Below are 19,404 nucleotides of genomic sequence, written 5' to 3'. Positions count from 1 at the left end.
AAAGAAGGAAATGGGAATGGCTGTGGGTCACTCAGTCTTTCCGTGGAAACGGTCGCACAGAATGACGGTGCAAGGCTCCATCAATGAACTGGGCTTCAGTTGTGAGCACAGAGACAGAGACTTGCTGTGCGTCCAGCTCTCTGGTACAGACAGAACTGTGCACCCCAGGGTAATAGAGACTGGGAGTGGTTGTTGGGAGTAAATCCAACAGGGTAGGAAGGAAATGGGGACCCAATTAGGTCATCCAGTATACCCCTGGAAAAGGTCCTGCAGACCAGCAAGTGTACATGCCACCAGCCCAGAGATCTGATCTGCATCAACCATTCCTCAAAGACAGAACTATGCTTTCCAGGGCACCAGAGAGCAGGTGCCTCTTAGGAGAAATCCCCACAGGGAACTAAGAGAAAAAGATGGACTTAGGCCACCCAATATATTCCTGGAAAAGGTCCTGCAGACTGGCCCAACCCAGGGACCTGCTGTGCACCAGCTAGCCTGTGGATACTAGGAGAGCAGTACTCACCAGCCACAGATTACCACTTGGGTACTGGGACACAGAACCTCAACCTCAGAACTATAGAAACTTGGGATCCCCGAGATCAACCCCCAGATACGGCTCCAAGTGGCAATTAGTTATTCCTAACAAAACTGAACAAAGGACGAGACACCCAGGTTACAGCAGCAGCTCACTAAATTTACAGCAAGAAATCCAGAAGCAGGGCAGCTGTCTCCAGGACTTCTTCGGGTGAGAGGAGAGCCCTCTCGACTAACAAGGAAGACAGTTACCACTCAGGTCTCTATGTCTGAGGTGAGCTGTGGCAACTCATGAAAAACACCAGCCATACAGTGACCATACCCAAAAAGCTGAGGAAGCTGCCTCCAGGAAAAAAAAAAAAAAAAAAAAAAAAAAAAACACATCTTACTGAGAAGGAGATTCTCTCCACCACAGGATTCCAGAAACCACCGGAAACTAACACCCAACACCTAAGATAGTCCAATGGGTAGAGGCCAATGTAAAAGCTCAACCAACAAAAGACAGAGCAATATGGCATCTTCAGAACCCAGTTAACCAGGGGCAAGTAGCCCTGAAAAACCCAGCATAATTGAAATTCAAGAGGATGACCTAACATCTATGCTTATGAAGAGGATAACAGAGGAAACAAATAAAATGCATAAAAACTTAGAGGAAGATAAATTCAAACAGATTATGGTCATCCATAAACAAATAGAGAAAGATAAAAACAGATTATGGCCATCCATAAAGAAATACAAGAAGGTAAAGAAAACAGATTATGGCCATCTGTGAAGAAATACATGAAGTTCCAGCCAAACAGTTTCTGGCCTTTAGAGAGGAAATACTTAAATCACTGAAAGAAATAAAACAAACAGAGGATTGTTCAAGCAAACAACTGAAGGAATTGAAGGAAAATATAGTCAGACAGGTAAAGGAAATCAACAAAATGGCTCAAGACCTGCAGATAAAATTGAAAAAAAAAATAAAGAAAACACAAATGAAGCAAATTCTGGAGAGAAAGAACTTAGGGAAGAAAAGAACAACTACAGAGGCAAGCATAACCAATAGGCTACAAGACATGGAAAAAGAATCTCAGGTATGGAAGATACAATGGAAGAAATCAATGCATCTGTCAAAGAAAATGTTAAATCTAAAAAATTCCTAAATCAGACTGTCCAAGAAATTCAACACAACATAAAAAGACAAAACCTAAGAAGAATAGGGAATAGAGGAAAAAGAAGATTCCTTGCCCAAGATTCTTCAAGGTTCAGAAAATATTTTCAACAAAATCATAGAAGAAAATTTCCCCAACTTAAAGGAGAGGCCAATAAAAATACAAAAGGCCTACAGAATATCCAATAAATTATACCAGAAAAGAAAATCCTCCTGCTACATAATAATCAAAGCAGTAAGTATACAGTACAAATAAAAAATACTAAAAGCTGCAAAGGAAAAAGGGTAAGTAACATATAATGGCAAACCCATGAGAATCACACCTGACTTCTCAACAGAGACTATGAAAGCCAGAAGGGCCTGGATGGCTATCATGAAGGCCCTAAGAAAACACAAATGTCAGCCCAGGCTACTATACCCAGCAAAATTCTCTGTCCTCATAGACAGAGAAAACAAGATATTCAATGACAAAAACAATTTTCAAAAACACCAACACACTAATCCAGCATTACAGAAGAGACTAGAAAGAAAAATACAACCCAAGAAAACTAGGTACTTTCAAGAAAACACAGGAAATAATTAACCTCACTACAGTAAAACAAAAAGCCAAGCACACAAAATTAGTACCACAGCCACCATCAAAATCAAATGATCTAACAGCAACTGGTCATTAATCTCTCTCAACATCAATGGACTCAATTTTCCAATAAAAAGACACAGACTAACAGAATGGATGCAAAAACAAGACCCAACAATCTGTTGCATACAAGAAACACACGTAAGTCACAAAAATAGACATTACCTTGAGGGTAAAGGGGTGGAATATAGTTTTCCAAGCAATTGGACCCCAGAAGCAAGCAGGAGTAGCCATTCTAATATCTGATAAAATAGACTTTCAACCACATTTAATAAAAAGAGATGGGGAAGGACACATCATACTCATCAAGGGAAAATTCCACCAGGAAGACATCAAAATTCTGAACATCTATGCCCCAAATACAAGGGCACTCACATTTGTAAAAGAAACATTGATAAAATTTAACCACACATAGATCCCCACACATTAACAGTGGGAGAGTTCAACACTCCACTCTCAACAAAGGACAGGTCAACAAAACAGAAATTAAACAAATAAACAATGTCTCTAACAGAGGTAATGAATCAAATGGACCTGACAGACATTTACAGAACTTTACACCCAAACACAAAAGAATTTATCTTCTTCTCAGCACCTCATGGAACCGTCTCCAAAGTAATCCATACAGTTGGTCACAAAACAAGACTCAACAGATACAAGAAGATTGAAATAATCCCTTGTACGCTATCTGATCGCTGTGAGATAATGCAGGACCTCAACAACAACAGAAATAGCAAATAGCCTACATACACATGGAAACTGAACAACTTGCTACTAAATGACAGCAGGGTCAGGAAAGAAATAAAGACAGAAATTAAAGTCTTCCTAGAATTCAATGAAAATGAAGGTACAACATACCCGAAGGCTGTCCAATCTCTCCATATGTCTTCAACACAGTTCTGGAAGTCCTTGCTAGAGCAATAAAAGACTTGAAGGAGATCAAGGGGATAAAAATTGGAAAGAAATGTCAAATTATCACTATTTGCAGAAGATATGATAGTATACCTGAGTGACCCCAACAATTCTACCAGGGAAATTCTACAGGTGATAAACACCTTCAGCAAAGTGGCTGGTTACAAAATTAACTCAAATAAATCAGTAGCCCTCTTGTATACAAAACACATAAACACTGAGAAAGAAATTAGTGTAACAACATCCTGCAAAATAGCCACAAGTGACATAAAATTACTTGGTGTAACTATCCAAGAAATTCAAAGGCTTATATGAAAAAAAAATTCAAGTCTCTGAAGAAAGAATTAGAAGAAGCTTCAAGAACATGGAAAGATCTCCCATGCTCATGGCTTGGCAGGATTAACATAGTAAAAATGGCCATCTTACCAAAAGCAATCTACAGATTCAATGCAGTTCCCATCAAATTACCGAAACAATTCTTTACAGACCTGGAAAGAAAAATTCTCAACTTCATATGGAATAACAAGAAACCCAGAATTGCTAAAACAAACCTCTACAATAAAAGATCTTCTGGAGGTATCTCCATCCCTGACCTTAAGGTGTACTATAGTCCAACAGTTTTAAAAACTGCATGGTACTGGCATAGAAACAGAAGGGTGGATCAATGGAACCGAACAGAGGACCCAGATATAAACTCAAACACTTATGGACACCTGATCTTTGACAAAGACGCCAAAACCATACAATGGACAAAAGATAGCATCTTCAACAAATGGTGCTGGTCCAACTGGATGTCTACATGTAGAAAAATGAAAATAGATCCATACTTATCACCCTGCACAAAACTGAAGTCCAAGTGAATCAAAGACCTCAACATAAAACCAGACACATTAAATCAGCTAGAAAAAAAAAGTGGGGAATACCCTAGAACTCATTGGTACAGGAGAAAACTTTCTGAACAGAACACAACAGCACAGGCTCTAAGAGTAACAATCAATAAATGGGAACTCATGAAACTGAAAAGCTTCTGTAAAGCAAAGGACACAGTCATCAAAACAAAGCAACTGCCTACAGATTGGGAAAGAATCTTCACCAACCCTTTATCTGACAGAGGACTCACATCCAGTATATATAAAGAACTAAAGAAGCTGAAAAGCAGCAAACGAAGTAATCCACTTAAAAAATGGGGAACAGAGCTAAACAGAGAATTCTCTGTAGAGGAATATCGAATGGCAGAGAAGCACTTAAAGAAATGTTCAACCTCATTAGCCATTAGAGAAATGCAAATCAAAACAACCCTGAGATTTCACCTTACACCCATCAGAATGGCCAAGATCAAAAACTCAAGTGACAACACATGCTGGAGAGGTTGTGGAGAAAGGGGAACCCTTCTCTACTGCTGGTGGGAATGTAAACTTGTACAACCACTCTGGAAATCAATCTGGCGCTTCCTCAGACAACTAGAAATAGCGCTTCCTCAAGATTCAGCCATACCACTCCTGGGAATATATCCAAAAGAGGCTCAAGTACACAAAAAGGACATTTGCTCAACCATGTGTGTAGCAGCTTTATTTGTAATAGCCAGAAGATGTAAACAACCCAGATGCCCCTCAACTGAAGAACTGATGCAGAAATTGTGGTACATCTATACAATGGAATATTACTCAGCAATGAAAAATAAGGAAATCATGAAATTTGCAGGTAAATGGTGGGACCTGGAAAAGATCATCCTGAGTGAGTTGTCCCAGAAGCAATAAGACACACATGGTATATACTCACTCATATTTTCATACAACATAGGACAAACCCACTAAAATTTGTGCATCTAAAGAAACTAAGCAAGAGAGAGGACCCTAACTGAAAAGCTCAATCCCCATCCTGAAAGGCAAAGAGGATGGACATCAGAAGAAGAAGAAAACAGGAAACAATCTAGGAACCTTCTACAGAGGACAACTGAAAGCCAGAAGAATGAAACAGGCAACAAACTAGGAACCTACCACAGAGGGCCTCTGAAAGCCTCTGCCCTACAGAATATCAAAGCAGATGCTGAGCCTGATGGCCAACTGTTGGGCAGAGTGAATGGAATTTTATGTAAGAACTGGGAAATAGTAAGAGCTGGAGAGGACAGGGTCTCCACAAAGAGAGCAAGAGAACAAGAAAATTTGAACACAGGGAACTTCCCAGAGACTCATACTCCAACCAACGACTATTCATGGAGATAACCTAGAACCCCTGCATAGATGTAGCCCATGGCAGTTCAGTGTCCAAGTGGGTTATATAGTAATGGGAATAGGGACTGCCTCTGACATAATCTGATTGGCCTGCTCTTTGATCACCCTCCCCGAGGGGGGAGCAGCCTTACCAGGCCATAGAAGATGACAACGCAGCCACTTCTGATGAGAACTGATAGTCTAAGATCAGAAAGAATGGGAGGAAGACCTCCCCTATCAGTGGACTTGGGGAGTGGCATGCATGCAGAAAGAGGAGGGAGGGTGGGAACAGGAGGGGAGGAGGGAGGGGCCTATGGGTAGGATACAAAATGAATAAAGTGTAATTAATAAAAATTTAAAAAAATAAAATAAAATTCACAGGTAAAAAAAGAAGAACAAGAAGAAAATCAAAAGTTATTTTTCATATATTTCAAAATATGAGAAAATTAAATAAAATCTATGGAAACTGCCTGGAATTGAGAGCCACCAGCAGTCTGCTATGATCTAAATTTAACATATGTCCTATTGTAATTTTTTATTAAATTTTTATTTTTTATATTAAAAAAAAGATACCCAGAATTGCTAAAACAATCTTCTACAATAAAATACCTTCTGGAGATATCTCCATCCCTGATCTTAAGCTGTACTATAGAGCAGCAGTAATAAAAAATTGCATGGTACTGGCATAGAAACAGAATGGTGGATCAATGGAACCGAACAGAAGACCCAGAAATAAACCCACACACTTATGGACACCTGATCTTTGACAAAGATGCCAAAATCATACAGTGGAAAAAAGATGGCATCTTCAACAAATGGTGCTGGTTTACCTGGATGTCTACATGTAGAAAAATGTAAATAGAACCATAGTTATCACCATGCACAAAACTAAAGTCTAAGTGGATCAAAGATGTCAACATAAAACCAGACACATTAAATCGGTTAGAAGAAAAAATGGGGAAGAGCCTTGAGCTCATTGGCACAGGAGATAGCTTCCTGAACAGAACACCAACAGCACAGGCTCTAAGAGCAACAATCAATAAATGGGACATCATGAAACTGAAAAGCTTCCTTAAAGCAAAGGACACTATCATCAAAACAAAACAAATACCTTCAGATTGGCAAAGAATATAAAGTAACCCTTTATCTGACAGAGGGCTAATTTTCAGTATATATAAAGAAATAAAGAAGCTGAAAAGCAACAAACCAAGTAATGGAATTAAAAAATGGGGAACAGAGCTAAACAGAGAATTCTCTGTAGAGGAATATCGCATGGCAATGAAACAGTTAAAGAAATTCTCAACCTCAGTAGCCATCAGGGAAATGCAAATCAAAATGGCCATGAGATTTCACCTTACACCTCTCATAATGGCCAAGATCAATAACTCAAGTGATGACACATTGTGGAGAGGTTGTGGAGAAACGGGAACTCTCCTCCACACTGGTGGGAATGTAAAATTGTACAACTCTGGAGATCAATCAGGCATTTTCTCTGACAAATGGGAATAGCTCTTCCTCAAGATCTAGCCATACCATTCCTAGGCACATATCCCAAAGAGGCTCAAGTATACAAGAAGGACATATGCTCAACCATGTTTATAGCAGCTTTATTTGTAATAGCCAGAAGCTGCAAACAACCCAGACACCCCTCAACTGAAGAATGGAGGCAGAAATCGTGGTACATCTACACCATGGAATATTACTCAGCAATGAAAAATAAGGAAATAATGAAATTTGCAGGTAAATGGTGGGAACTGGAAAGGATCATCCTGAGTGAGCTGTCCCAGAAGAGAAGGACACACATGGTATATACTCACTCATATAGACATATAATATAGGATAAACCTACTAAAATCTTTACATTTAAAGAAACTAATCAAGAGGGAGTGCCCTGACTAAAATGCTCAATCCCCATCCTGAAAGGAAAAGAGGATGGACATCAGAAGAATGAAACTGGAAACAAATTAGGAACCTGCCACAGAGGGACTCTGAAAGGCTCTGCCTTTCAGACTATCAAAGCAGATGCTGAGAACTATGGCCAACTGTTGAGCCAAGTGCATGGAATCTTATGTAAGAAGACAGAAATCGTAAGATCTGGAGAGGACAGGAACTCCAGAAGGACAGCAATGGAACCAGAAAATTTGAACACAGTGTTCTTTCCAGAGACTCATCCTCCAACCAAGTATCATGCATGGAGAAATCCTATAACCCCTGCACAGATGTAGCCCATGGCAGTTTAATATCCAAGTGCGTTGCATAATAATGGGAAGAGGGACTGCCTCTGACATAAACTGATTGGCCTGCTCTTTGATCACTGCCCCTTGAGGGGGGAGCAGCCTTACCAGGCCACAGAAGATGACAGTGTAGCCACTCCTGGAGAGATCTGATAGACTAAGATCATAAGGAAGGCAAGGGGGTCCTCCCCTATCAGTGGACTTGGGGAGGGTTATGTGTAAAGAAGGGGAAGGAAAGTAGAATTAGGAGAGAAGGTAGGGCAGGCTTATGAGAGCATACAAAGTGAATAAAGTGTAATAAATACATACATAAATAAATAAATGAAACTAAAGGCTTTTATTCATGATTTACATTTTATTTGACATCCTTTTGCTCATAGCACCCTAACAAACATATTATTATGCATTTCTGTCTATGTTTCATGTCACATAATGATAGTGAATACATTTTGAGAAGACAATGTTATTTATACCTAAAAATCAAAATGGGGAGAATCCAAGATGGGGGAGAATTCAAGATGGGGGTGCCAGGAGGATACTGTGTCTGAGGAGCAATACAGCAATGTCGGTAAAGTGACCAATAGACTGAACTATGGGCCCTAAAACACCAGTGATTATATTTCCCAGGAGAGAGGAAACTCCACAGTGTGGGAATCTGTCAGGTCCACTCTCAGGTCATCCAGCCAGAACCCCGAAGAGATCCCAGTTCTAGCAGACACTTGGTCCCCAGACTAGACCCACACTCCTGCGTTTCCTGTGCACCTTCCCAGACTGATTTGTGGTCACCAAAACACTAGAAACTGGGAGACCCTGTCTTAAGAAAACCCCACAGGGAAGGAAGGAAGCAGGACTGACCTCAAGTTACCCAGTCTATCCTTGGAAAAGGTCCCGCAGACTGGCAGGAGCACAGCTCTGAGCAGTGCTCCAGCAGCCAGCCCAAAGACATGCTGAGTGCCCAACTCTCCATCACAGACAGAACTGTGAGCCCCAGGGAAACAGAGACTGTGTTTCCCTGCTGGAAGGAATCCCCACATGGAGGGAAACAGCAGGTCCCAGCAGAGAGTACTCAGCTGACACCCCCCCACACACACACACACAACCAGCAGCAGCTCACTAAATTTACAGCAAGAAACACAGAAGTAGGGATGCTGTTTCCAGTACTCCTCTGCAGGAGAGGAGAGAACTCTTTACTAACAAAAACAACAATTACCACTCAGGTCTGTACACCTGAGGTGAGCTATGGCAATTCCTGAAAAACACCAGCCATTCAGGGACCACACCCAAAAAACTGAAGAGGCCTCTTTCAGGAAAAATCATTTTCCTGCCAAGGAGATTCTCCCCACCACAGGATTCCAGGAAACTCCAGAAGCTAACAACCAACACCTAAGATAGGCCAGTTGGTAAAAGTCAGCATAAAAGCTCAACCAACAAAAGACAGAACAATAGGGCATCTCCAGAACCCAGTTATCCAGGAACAAGCAGCCATGGACACTCCAGCATAAATGAAATTCAAGAAGATGACCTTACATCTATGCTTATGAAGAGAATAATAAAGGGAAAAAAGATTAAAAATGTAAAGAACTAGAGGAAGATAAAGTCAAACAGATCATGGCCATCTGAAAATAAATAGAGGAAGATAAAGACAAACAGATTATGGCCATCCATAAAGAAATACAGGAAGTTGCAGCCAAACAGTTTGTGGCTTTAGATAGGAAATACTTAAATCACTGAAACAAATAAAACAAACAGAGGATTGTTCAAACAACCAGCTGAAGGAATTAAAGGAAAAACTGGAAAAAAAAAAAACAAAACAGTCAGACAGGTAAAGGAAATAAAACAAATGGCTCTTTGTCTGAAGATAGAATTTGAAAAATTAAAAAGAAAACACAAATGTAGGAAATTGTGGAGAGAACGAACTTAAGGAAAAAAACAAGAAAAACAGAGGTAAGCATAACCAATAGACTACAAGAGACGGAAGAAACATTCTCAGGTATGGAAGATAAAATGGAAGTAATCGATATATCCATAAAAGCATATGTTAAATCTAAAAAAAATTCTTGACACAGACTGTCCAAGAAATCCATGACAACATGAAAAGACAAAAAATAAAAAATAAAAAATAAAAATAATAGGAATAGAGGAAAAAGAAGATTCCCTCTTCCAAGGCCCAGAAGATATTTTTATCAAAATCATGGAAGAAAATTTCCCCAACTTGAAGGAGAGGCCTATAGGAGTGTACAAAAGGCCTACAGAACACATAATAAATTATACCAGAAAAGAAAATCCTCCTGGCACATAATAATCGAAACAATAAGTATACAGAACAAAGAAAAAAAATACTAAAAGCTGCAAGGGAAAAAGGGTAAGTAACATAAAATGGCAAACCCATCAGAATCACACCTGACTTCTCAACAGTGACAATGAAAGCCAGAAAGGCTGGGACAGGTATCATGCAGAACCTAAGAGAACACACACTTCATCCTAGGCTACTATATCCAGCAAAACAATCAGTCATCATAGACATAGAAATGAAGATATTGAGTGACAAAACAAATTCAACAATACCCACACACAAATCCAGCATTACAGAAGATACTAGAAGGAAAATTACAAACCATGAAAACTAACTTACAGTCAGGTAAACACAGGAAATAATTTCACTACAGCAAAACAAAAAGTAGCCAAGGACACAAACATACTACCATAGCCAACAATAAAATCAAAGGATTTAACAGCCACTGGTCATTAATCTCTCTCAACATCAGTGGACTCAATTCTTCCCTAAAAAGACACAGACTAACAGAATAGATGTGAAAACAAGACCCAACAATCTGTTGCATACAAGAAACACACCTAAGTCACTAAAATAGACATAACCTGAGGGGAAAGGGCTGGAAGTCAGTTTTCCAAGCAAATGGACCCAAGAAGCAGGCAAGAGTAGCATTTCTAATGTCTAATAAAATAGATTTTCATCCAAAATTAATCAAAAGAGATAGAGAAGGACACTTCATACTCATAAAGGGAAAAATCCAACAAGAAGACATCACAATCCTGAATATCTATGCCCCAAATACAAAGGCACCCACATTTGTAAAAGAAACATTGATAAAACTTAAGCCATATGTAGATCCCCACACAATAATACTGAGAGACTTCAACACTCCACTCTCAACAAAGAACAGATCAACAAAATAGAAATTAAACAAAGAAACAATGTCTCTAACAGAGGTCATGAATCAAATGGACCTAACAGATATTTACAGAACCTTACACCCAATCACTAAAGAATTTTCCTTCTTCTCAGGACCTCATGGAACCTTTTGCAAAATAGACCATATTGTTGGTCATTAAGTAAGCCTCAACAGATACAAGAAGATTGAAATAATGCCTTGTATCCTATCTGATCACCATGGGATAAAGCTGGACCTCAACAGCAACAGAAACAGCAAAAAGCCTACACACACATGGAAACTGAACAACTTGCTACTAAATGAAAGCTGGATCTGAGAAGAAATAAAGAAAGAAATTAAAGTCTTCCTAGAATTTAATGAAAATGAAGACACACCATATCCAAACTTATGGGACACAATGAAAGTAGTGCTAAAAGGAAAGTTCAGAGCACTAAGTGACTTCAAGAAGAAATTCTAAACATCTTGTTCAAGCAATGAATGGCTCACCTAAAAACTGGAGAGAAAAAAGGAACAGACACACCAGAAAGGAGTAAATGGCTGGAAATAATCAAACGCATGTCTGAAATCAATCAATTAGAAATAAATAAAACAATTCAAAGAACTGATGAAACCAAGCAGTGGTTCTCTGAGAAAATCAACAAGATAGACAACCTCTTAGCAAAACTAGCTAAAATGCAGAGAGACACTATCCAAATTAACAAAATCAGAAATGAAAAGGGGGACATGACAACAGACAGTGAGAAAATCTAAACAATCGTTAGGACTTACTTCAAAAGTCTATATGCCACAAAACTTGAAAATCTAAATGAAATGGACAATTTTCTTGATTGATTCCACTTACCAAAGCTGAATCAAGACAAGCTAAATCAATTAAATAGTCCTATATCCCCTAAGGAAACAGAAGCAGTCATCAAAATTCTCCAGTCATAAAAAAAAAAAAAAAAGCCCAGGGTCAGATGGTTTCAGCACAGAATTCTTCCAGACCTTCTAAGAAGAGGTAAATCCAGTTCTCTTCAATCTTTTCCACAAAATAGAAACAGAAGGAACATTACCAAACTCATTCTATGAAGCCACAGTCACCTTGGTACCTATACCTCACAAAGACCCAACAAAAAAAAGAGAATGTCAGGCCAGATTCTCTTATAAATATTTATGCAAACATACTCAACAAAATACTTGCAAACCAAATCCAATAACACACCAAAGATATAATCCACTATGACTAAGTAGGCTTCATCCCAGGACTGCAAGTGTGATTCAATATACAGAAATCTAACAATGTAATCCACTATATAAACAAACTTAAAAAAGAAAGATCACATGATAATCTCCTTAGATGCTGAAAAAACATTTGTCAAAATCCAGCATCCATTCATGTTTAAACTATTGGAGAGATCAGGGATACAAGGCACATACCTAAACATGGTAAAGGCAATATGAAACAAGCCTACAGCCAACATCAGACTAAACAGAGAGAAATTTAAAGCAATCCCACTGAAGTCAGGGACAAGTTGAGGCTGCCCACTCTCTTCATATCTCTTCAACATAGTTATTGAAGTCCTTCCTGGAGGAATAAGACAATTAAAGGAGAACTAGGGGATATAAATTGGAAAGGAAGAAGTCAAAGTTTCACCATTTGCCTATGATATGATAGTATACCTGACTGATGCAAAAAATTCTACCAGGGAACTCCTACAGGTGATAAAACCCTTCATTAATGTGGCTGGATACAAAATTAATTAAAAAAAAAAATCAGTAGCCCTCCTGCATACAAAACAAAGAAGGCCTGAGAAAGAAATTAGGGAAACAACACCCTTCACAATAGCCACAAATGACATAAAGTACCTTGGTGTGACCCTAACCAAGCAAGTCAAAAACTTGTATGTCGAAAATTTCAAGTTTTTGAAAAAAGAATTAAAAGAAGATATCAGAAGTTGGAAAGTTCTCCCATGCTCATGGCTTGGCACAATTAACATAGTAATAATTGCCATCTTACCAAAAGCAATCTACAGATTCAATGCAATTCCCAACAAATTACCAAATATAAACAGAATTCCTTACAGACTTGGAAAGAAAAAATCTCACCTTCATATGGAATAACAAGAAACCCAGAATTGCTAAAACAATACTCTACAATAAAAGATCTTCTGGAGGTATCTCCATCCCTGATCTCAAGCTGTACTACAGAGCAACAGTAATAAAAACTGCATGGTACTGGCATAGAAACAGAAAGGTAGTCAATGGTACCGAACAGAAGACCCAGAAATAAACACACACACTTATGGACACCTGATCTTTGACAAAGATGCCAAAACCATACAATGGAATAAAGATTGCATCTTCAACAAATGGTGCTGGTCTAACTGAATGTCTACATGTAGAAAAATGCAAATAGATTCATACTTATCACCCTGCACAAAACTAAAGTAGAAGTGGATCAAAGACCTCAATATAAAACCAGACACACTAAACTTGTTAGAAGAAATAAACAAAAAACATTCGCTTTAAGATGGCATGATAAAGTATAGAAGTTCCCCAAAAGCGAAGAGAATTACAGACAATAAATTAGTTGAATGTTTATTTTTAACATTTATTTATTTATTTAACTTTCTTTTACCATGTGTGTCTTCTGGATTACCTCACTCAGGATAAACCTTTACAGTTCCACCCATTTGCCTGAAAATTTCATGATTTGCTTGTGGTTTTTTTTGTTGTTGTTGTTGTTGAGAAGATTATATTTATATATTTTGAAACATATATTATATATGTACACTGCATATATACACATACTATACATACATAACTACATGCATAGATACACATAATTAAACAGCAACAATTAAAGAAAAAGATGCCCAAAATTTGTGAGAAAGGAAGAAGTGCATGAGAAGGGTTACAGGGAGAAAAGGAGTTAATGATGTCATTATAGTATAATTAAAAAAATAAAAAAACATTATTATTAATATTTATAATGTCATAAATAACAGAAAATAATGAATATTAAATATTTATTTTTAAATAAACATCTCTAAATGAAGGATATTTATTGTAGTGAGAGATATGTTAGTAAGGGTGTGGTATAACTAAGGAGAACAAGTATGATGAATTAGTTTCTTTATATTCTTTTTTTCTTTTTTTTCTTTTATTATTATTATTATTAATTACACTTTATTCATTTTGTATCCCCCCATAAGTCCCTCCCTCAACCCCTCCCGAACCCACCCTTCCTCCCCTTTCTGCATGCATGCCCTGAGAAATGGGACCATCCCAAATTAGAAAGAAAAACAACTGGACCTTGAATAAGGGCCAGCTAAGAAGAAAGAAGAACAAGTCAGGCAATTTAGGGGAGGACTGTCCTTGAAGCTGTAAGCAGCGGCCCGCTACAGAACCTAGAGATGGGAGAAGAGGGGAGGACTGTCCTTGGAGCTGTGAGCTCCCCACTACAGCTGCCAGCCTGCATTACTGCTATCTTTTCTGCTGACTAATCAATGTAAAGGCCTGATTTTTTAGGAATAAAAACTCTGTGCTTAGTATGCTCAGGATCGTCTCCTGCTTTGAAGGGACGACCCCCATCGCTATCGGAATAAACTGCCTCTTGCTTTTGCATCAAACCGCAGTCTGTGAGTCTCTTTGGGGGAGGGAGCGGTACGGACCCTGCACCGGGAGTGCAGGTTTTGCATGTGGTGCATTGCCCGGGAAACCGATGCGGCCCTTCCCCGACCCTCACCAGACCGGGTTCGGAGGTCAGGTTGAAACAGGTTAGTCATTTTGTTTGTTTGACTTCAGGTTTCTGCAGATTCTGTTTTGTTCTGTTTTGTTCTGGTTAGGCGCCTGTCTGAACCGTCTTGGTTGTCTGATTAGGCTATTTCGATTGACCGGCGCATCAGATAATCAAAAAGCCAGGAAGCTGGAGGACGCTCCAGGTTCCCTTTGTTGGGAGGTTGGATCAGAGACGGTCCTCCTCCCATCTGAGTCTGATTTTCGTAGAGACCAGCCAGGGAGCCATTCCGTTAGGTCACTGTGGTATCACCTGAAAGGGCGTCCTTGTCTGATTGCTTGTTTGGTTCTTTTTGTCTCTGTTCTTGTTGCCTCTCTGACTTTTCTGACGGAAGATTTCATTATGGGACAGACGGTGACTACACCCTTATCCCTCACCCTTGACCATTTCTCAGAAGTGAAATATAGGGCACATAACCTCTCCGTGGAAGTTAGAAAAGCGAAGTGGCAAGCCTTTTGCTCCTCAGAATGGCCTGCTTTTCAGGTTGGATGGCCACCAGAGGGCACCTTTCACCTTGACACGATTCTTTTTTTTTTTTTTCCTTTTTATCAGTTACATTTTATTAACTTTGTATCCCAGCCATGTCCCGATCCCTCATTCCTTCCCAGTCCCTCCCTCCCTCCCTCCCTCCCTCCCTCCCTCCCTCCCTCCCTCCCTCCCTCCCTCCCTCCCTCATCTCCACCGTGCCCCTTTCCATGTCCACTGATAGGGGGGACCTCCTCCCCATTCATCTGATCCTGTTTTATCAGGTATCTTCAGGACTGGCTGCAAAGCCCTCCTCTGTGGCCTAACAGGACTGCTCCTCCCTTCGGAGGTGGGGAGACCAAAGAGCCAGTCATTGAGTTCCTGTTAGAAATAGTCCCTGTTCCCCTCACTTTGGGAAACCAATTGGTTACTGAGCTACCACAGGCTACATCTGAGTGGAGGTTCTAGGTTATATCCATATATGGTCCTTGGTTGAATGTCAGTCTCAGAAAAGACCCTGTGCCCAGATATATTTGGTCCTTGTGGAGCTCCTATCCTTTCCCCATCAGACTAACTCCCCTTCTTTCTTATGATTCCCTGTACTCTGCCAAAGGTTTGGTGATGAGTCTTTGCTTTGAAAACACTGCTAGTTAGAGTCTTTCAGATGCGCTCAGTAGACTCCTGTCATACGTTCAATGCACATCCCATCTGTCTTTCTAAACGAGGACACGATTCTTGCTGTTAAGGCTAAGGCCCTCCAAGCAGAGGGGGGACATCCTGATCAGGTACCTTATGTCCTAACCTGGGAGGATATTGTTCGCCATCCACCCCCCTGGGTGCGCCCCTTTGTTCTCCCCACAGAGACTCTGTCGACAACTGTTTGTGCCGTTAAGGAAGAGGAGAAAAAGAAAGTGCTCACTTCTCCAGAAGCAGACCTCCTCCTTTTTGACCTTCTGCCCCCTTATCTGCCAGCCATGGCCCCTACCCCTGCCCCTGGCCGGTTCTCCTGCCAGACCTCCGAACGTTTCCCCTGTCAGTCTCCCGGAGGCTGTCAGTTCTCCCTCGGGGCCTAGGGCGGGGCTAGCATGCAACTTTCCTGGTCCCCTCACAGGTCCCTCAGCGCTGCCGCCACAGACACCATCGGCGCTGCCGACACCACCAGAGGTCCCGCTGCACTCACCAGCTGACCCTGCTCAGAATGAACGGGGCCCAGCAGCTGGAACATGAAGCCGCAGAGCAACTCAGCTGGACTCGGTGGCTCTCCCGTTGCGAGCCTATGGATTCCCAGATGGGGACGGGGAACACCCCCTTCAGTACTGGCCTTTTTCCACAGCTGATATCTACAATTGGAAGGCTCACAATTCCCCTTTTTCTGAGAACCCCCAAGCCTTGACTGACTTGTTTGAATCTGTCCTTTTCTCTCACCAGCCCACTTGGGATGATTGCCAACAGCTTTTACAGACACTCTTGACTACTGAGGAGAGGGAACGAGTTCTTCTAGAAGCAAGGAAGAATGTCCCGGGGGCGGATGGAAGGCCTACAGTTCTCCGAGATGAGATTAATAACGGGTTTCTCCTCTCTCGTCCTGATTGGGATTACAATACACCAGAGGGTAGGCAGCACTTGAAGGTTTATCGCCAGATTCTAATGGCGGGTCTCCGTGGGGCTGCTCGAAGACCCACCAATTTGACTAAGGTAAGAGAAGTGGTCCAGGGGCCGGAGGAATCTCCTGCAGCCTACTTAGAACGGCTGATGGATGCGTTTCGCCGGTTTACTCCCTATGACCCTGCTTCAGATGAGCACAGGGCAACTGAAGCTGTATCTTTCATAGATCAGTCAGCTAAGGATATTCGTAGGAAACTTCAGAAATTAGAAGGTCTGCAGGATAAGTCGTTGAAGGATTTAGTGCAAGTAGCAGAGAAAGTCTTCTATAGTCGAGAAACAGAAGAAGAAAAAGAAGAAAGGAAACAGAAAGAACAGGAGATAAGAGAGAGAGAGAGAGAGACAAGAGGCAGGATAAAAAATTGACTAAGATTCTGGCCACCATAGTTCAGGAAAGTCATACTGAAAGGGAGAGAGTTCCTGGCAACCGTAAGGGCCCTTTGTCTAAGGACCAGTGTGCCTTCTGCAAGGAGATGGGACACTGGAGGAGGGATTGCCCCAAAAGGAAGAAGAAGCAGCTGAATTCTCGAGCCACTGGGACCAGGGTCCTGACCTTAAACAATGACAGCGATTAGGGAGGACTGGGTTCGGTTCCCCTCCCCGAACCCAGGGTAACCCTCAAGGCGGAGGGGAAGCCAGTCCATTTTCTAGTGGATACTGGCGCTCAGCATTCAGTTCTGTTGCAAGACTCAGGGGCTAAGAAAGAAAAAAAATCATGGGTTCAAGGGGACACTGGATGTAAGCAATATACATGGACTACCCGAAGAACAGTGGACCTTGGAGTGGGCCAGGTATCCCGCTCGTTCTTAGTCATGCCTGACTGCCCATACCCATTGCTGGGACAGGATATCCTGACCAAAATAGGAGCCCACATCTATTTTAACCCAGAAGGCCCACAGGTTACAGATAGAAGAGGGGATCCTATTCACGTGCTTACAATTCACTTGGAAGATGAATACCGGCTATTTGAAAATTTAAAAGAGGGGGAAAAAGACATTGACTGGTGGGTAAAAAAATACCCTGAGGCCTGGGCTGAAACAGCTGGCTTAGGGAAAGCGAGAAAGCAACCGCCAGTCCAGATAGAGCTAAAACCTCAGGCAGCCCCAGTTGCAGTACGGCAGTATCCAATGTCTAAGGAAGCCCATGATGGGATTCGCCCTCATATACAGCGACGCCTTGACGTAGGGGTTTTGAAAAGGTGTCAATCTGCTTGGAATACTCCATTACTGCCAGTCCGGAAGCCTGGGAGCAACGATTATCGGCCTGTGCAAGACCTGAGGGAAGTTAACAAACAGGTTATGGACTTACATCCAACAGTCCCCAACCCGTATAACCTGCTGAGCTCCCTTCCCTCTGACAGAGCCTGGTATACTGTTCTAGACCTTAAAGATGCATTCTTTTGTCTTCAACTTAGCCCTGCCAGCCAAGACATTTTCGCTTTTGAATGGAAAGATCCCGACTCCGGGGTCTCCTGCCAACTAACATGGACTCGACTTCCCCAAGGATTTAAGAATTCTCCTACCATATTTGATGAAGCCCTGCACCGAGACCTGGCACACTTCCGGGCCACAAATACTCAGGTAACTCTTCTCCAGTACGTGGATGACATCTTACTAGCTGCAGATTGTCAGAAAACCTGTCTCAAAGCCACCGGCCAACTGTTACAAGAATTGGGCGAACTCGGCTATAGAGCATCAGCAAAGAAGGCCCAGATATGCCGGAAACAGGTCAGTTACCTGGGGTATATACTAAAGGAAGGAAAACGATGGTTATCGGAGGCTAGAAAAGAGACTGTGTTTCATATTCCCCCTCCACGAACTACAAAACAACTAAGGGAATTTCTTGGTACAGCGGGGTTTTGCCGATTATGGATTCCTGGGTTCGCTGAAATGGCAGCCCCTCTGTATGCCCTTACAAAGGGCAATGCCTCTTTTTCCTGGGGAGAAGATGAACAGGCTGCATTTGATAATATTAAACAGGCTTTAATGTCAGCTCCAGCCTTGGGACTTCCTGATGTCACTAAACCTTTTCATCTCTATGTGGCCGAGAACCAGGGAATGGCTAAAGGGGTGTTAACTCAAAAGATTGGACCCTGGAAGAGACCGATAGCTTATCTATCTAAAAAGCTTGATCCAGTAGCAGCAGGATGGCCTTCGGATAATAGCAGCAGTCGCCGCATTGGTAAAGGATGCTGACAAGCTGACCTTGGGACAAGATCTTACTGTTTATGCCCCTCATGCCCTTGAGAGTGTTGTCAGACAGCCACCTGATCGCTGGCTCACGAATGCTCGCATGACTCATCACCAAACTTTGCTTTTGAATAATGACAGGATTACTTTTGCCTCAGCAACGGGGCTAAACCCTGCCACCCTGTTGCCAGATCCAGAGATTCAGCCCCCAGAGCGTGATTGCTTGCAGGTGTTGGCAGAAGAACAGGGATGGCAAAAGGACTTAAAAGACCAGCCTCTGCCGGATGCAGAGGTGACATATTACACAGATGGGAGTAGCTTTTTGGAAAATGGAAAAAGAAAAGCGGGAGCAGCGGTGGTGGATGGACACAAGGTAATATGGGCTCAAGCGCTGCTTGAAGGCACCTCTGCTCAACGAGCAGAACTAATTGCCTTAACTCAA

The 19,404-nt window shown here is 41.4% G+C and overlaps 1 protein-coding gene across 1 annotated transcript; it reads left to right on the top strand.

Moving 5' to 3' along the window:
- The first annotated feature begins 8,178 nt into the window (after positions 1–8,178).
- LOC132651547 (uncharacterized) lies at positions 8,179–18,968 on the top strand. The gene is given in 4 exon segments (XM_060376783.1): positions 8,179–8,245; positions 14,535–14,626; positions 16,540–17,094; positions 17,097–18,968. Coding segments are annotated over 4 exon segments (2,586 nt in total).
- The last annotated feature ends 436 nt before the right edge of the window (positions 18,969–19,404 follow it).

This window comes from Meriones unguiculatus (genome assembly GCF_030254825.1).
Source record: "Meriones unguiculatus strain TT.TT164.6M chromosome X unlocalized genomic scaffold, Bangor_MerUng_6.1 ChrX_unordered_Scaffold_31, whole genome shotgun sequence".
NCBI lineage: Eukaryota > Metazoa > Chordata > Mammalia > Rodentia > Muridae > Meriones > Meriones unguiculatus.
The sequence above is the reverse complement of the archived record's forward strand: the minus strand, read 5'-3'. Positions and strand labels throughout refer to the sequence as shown.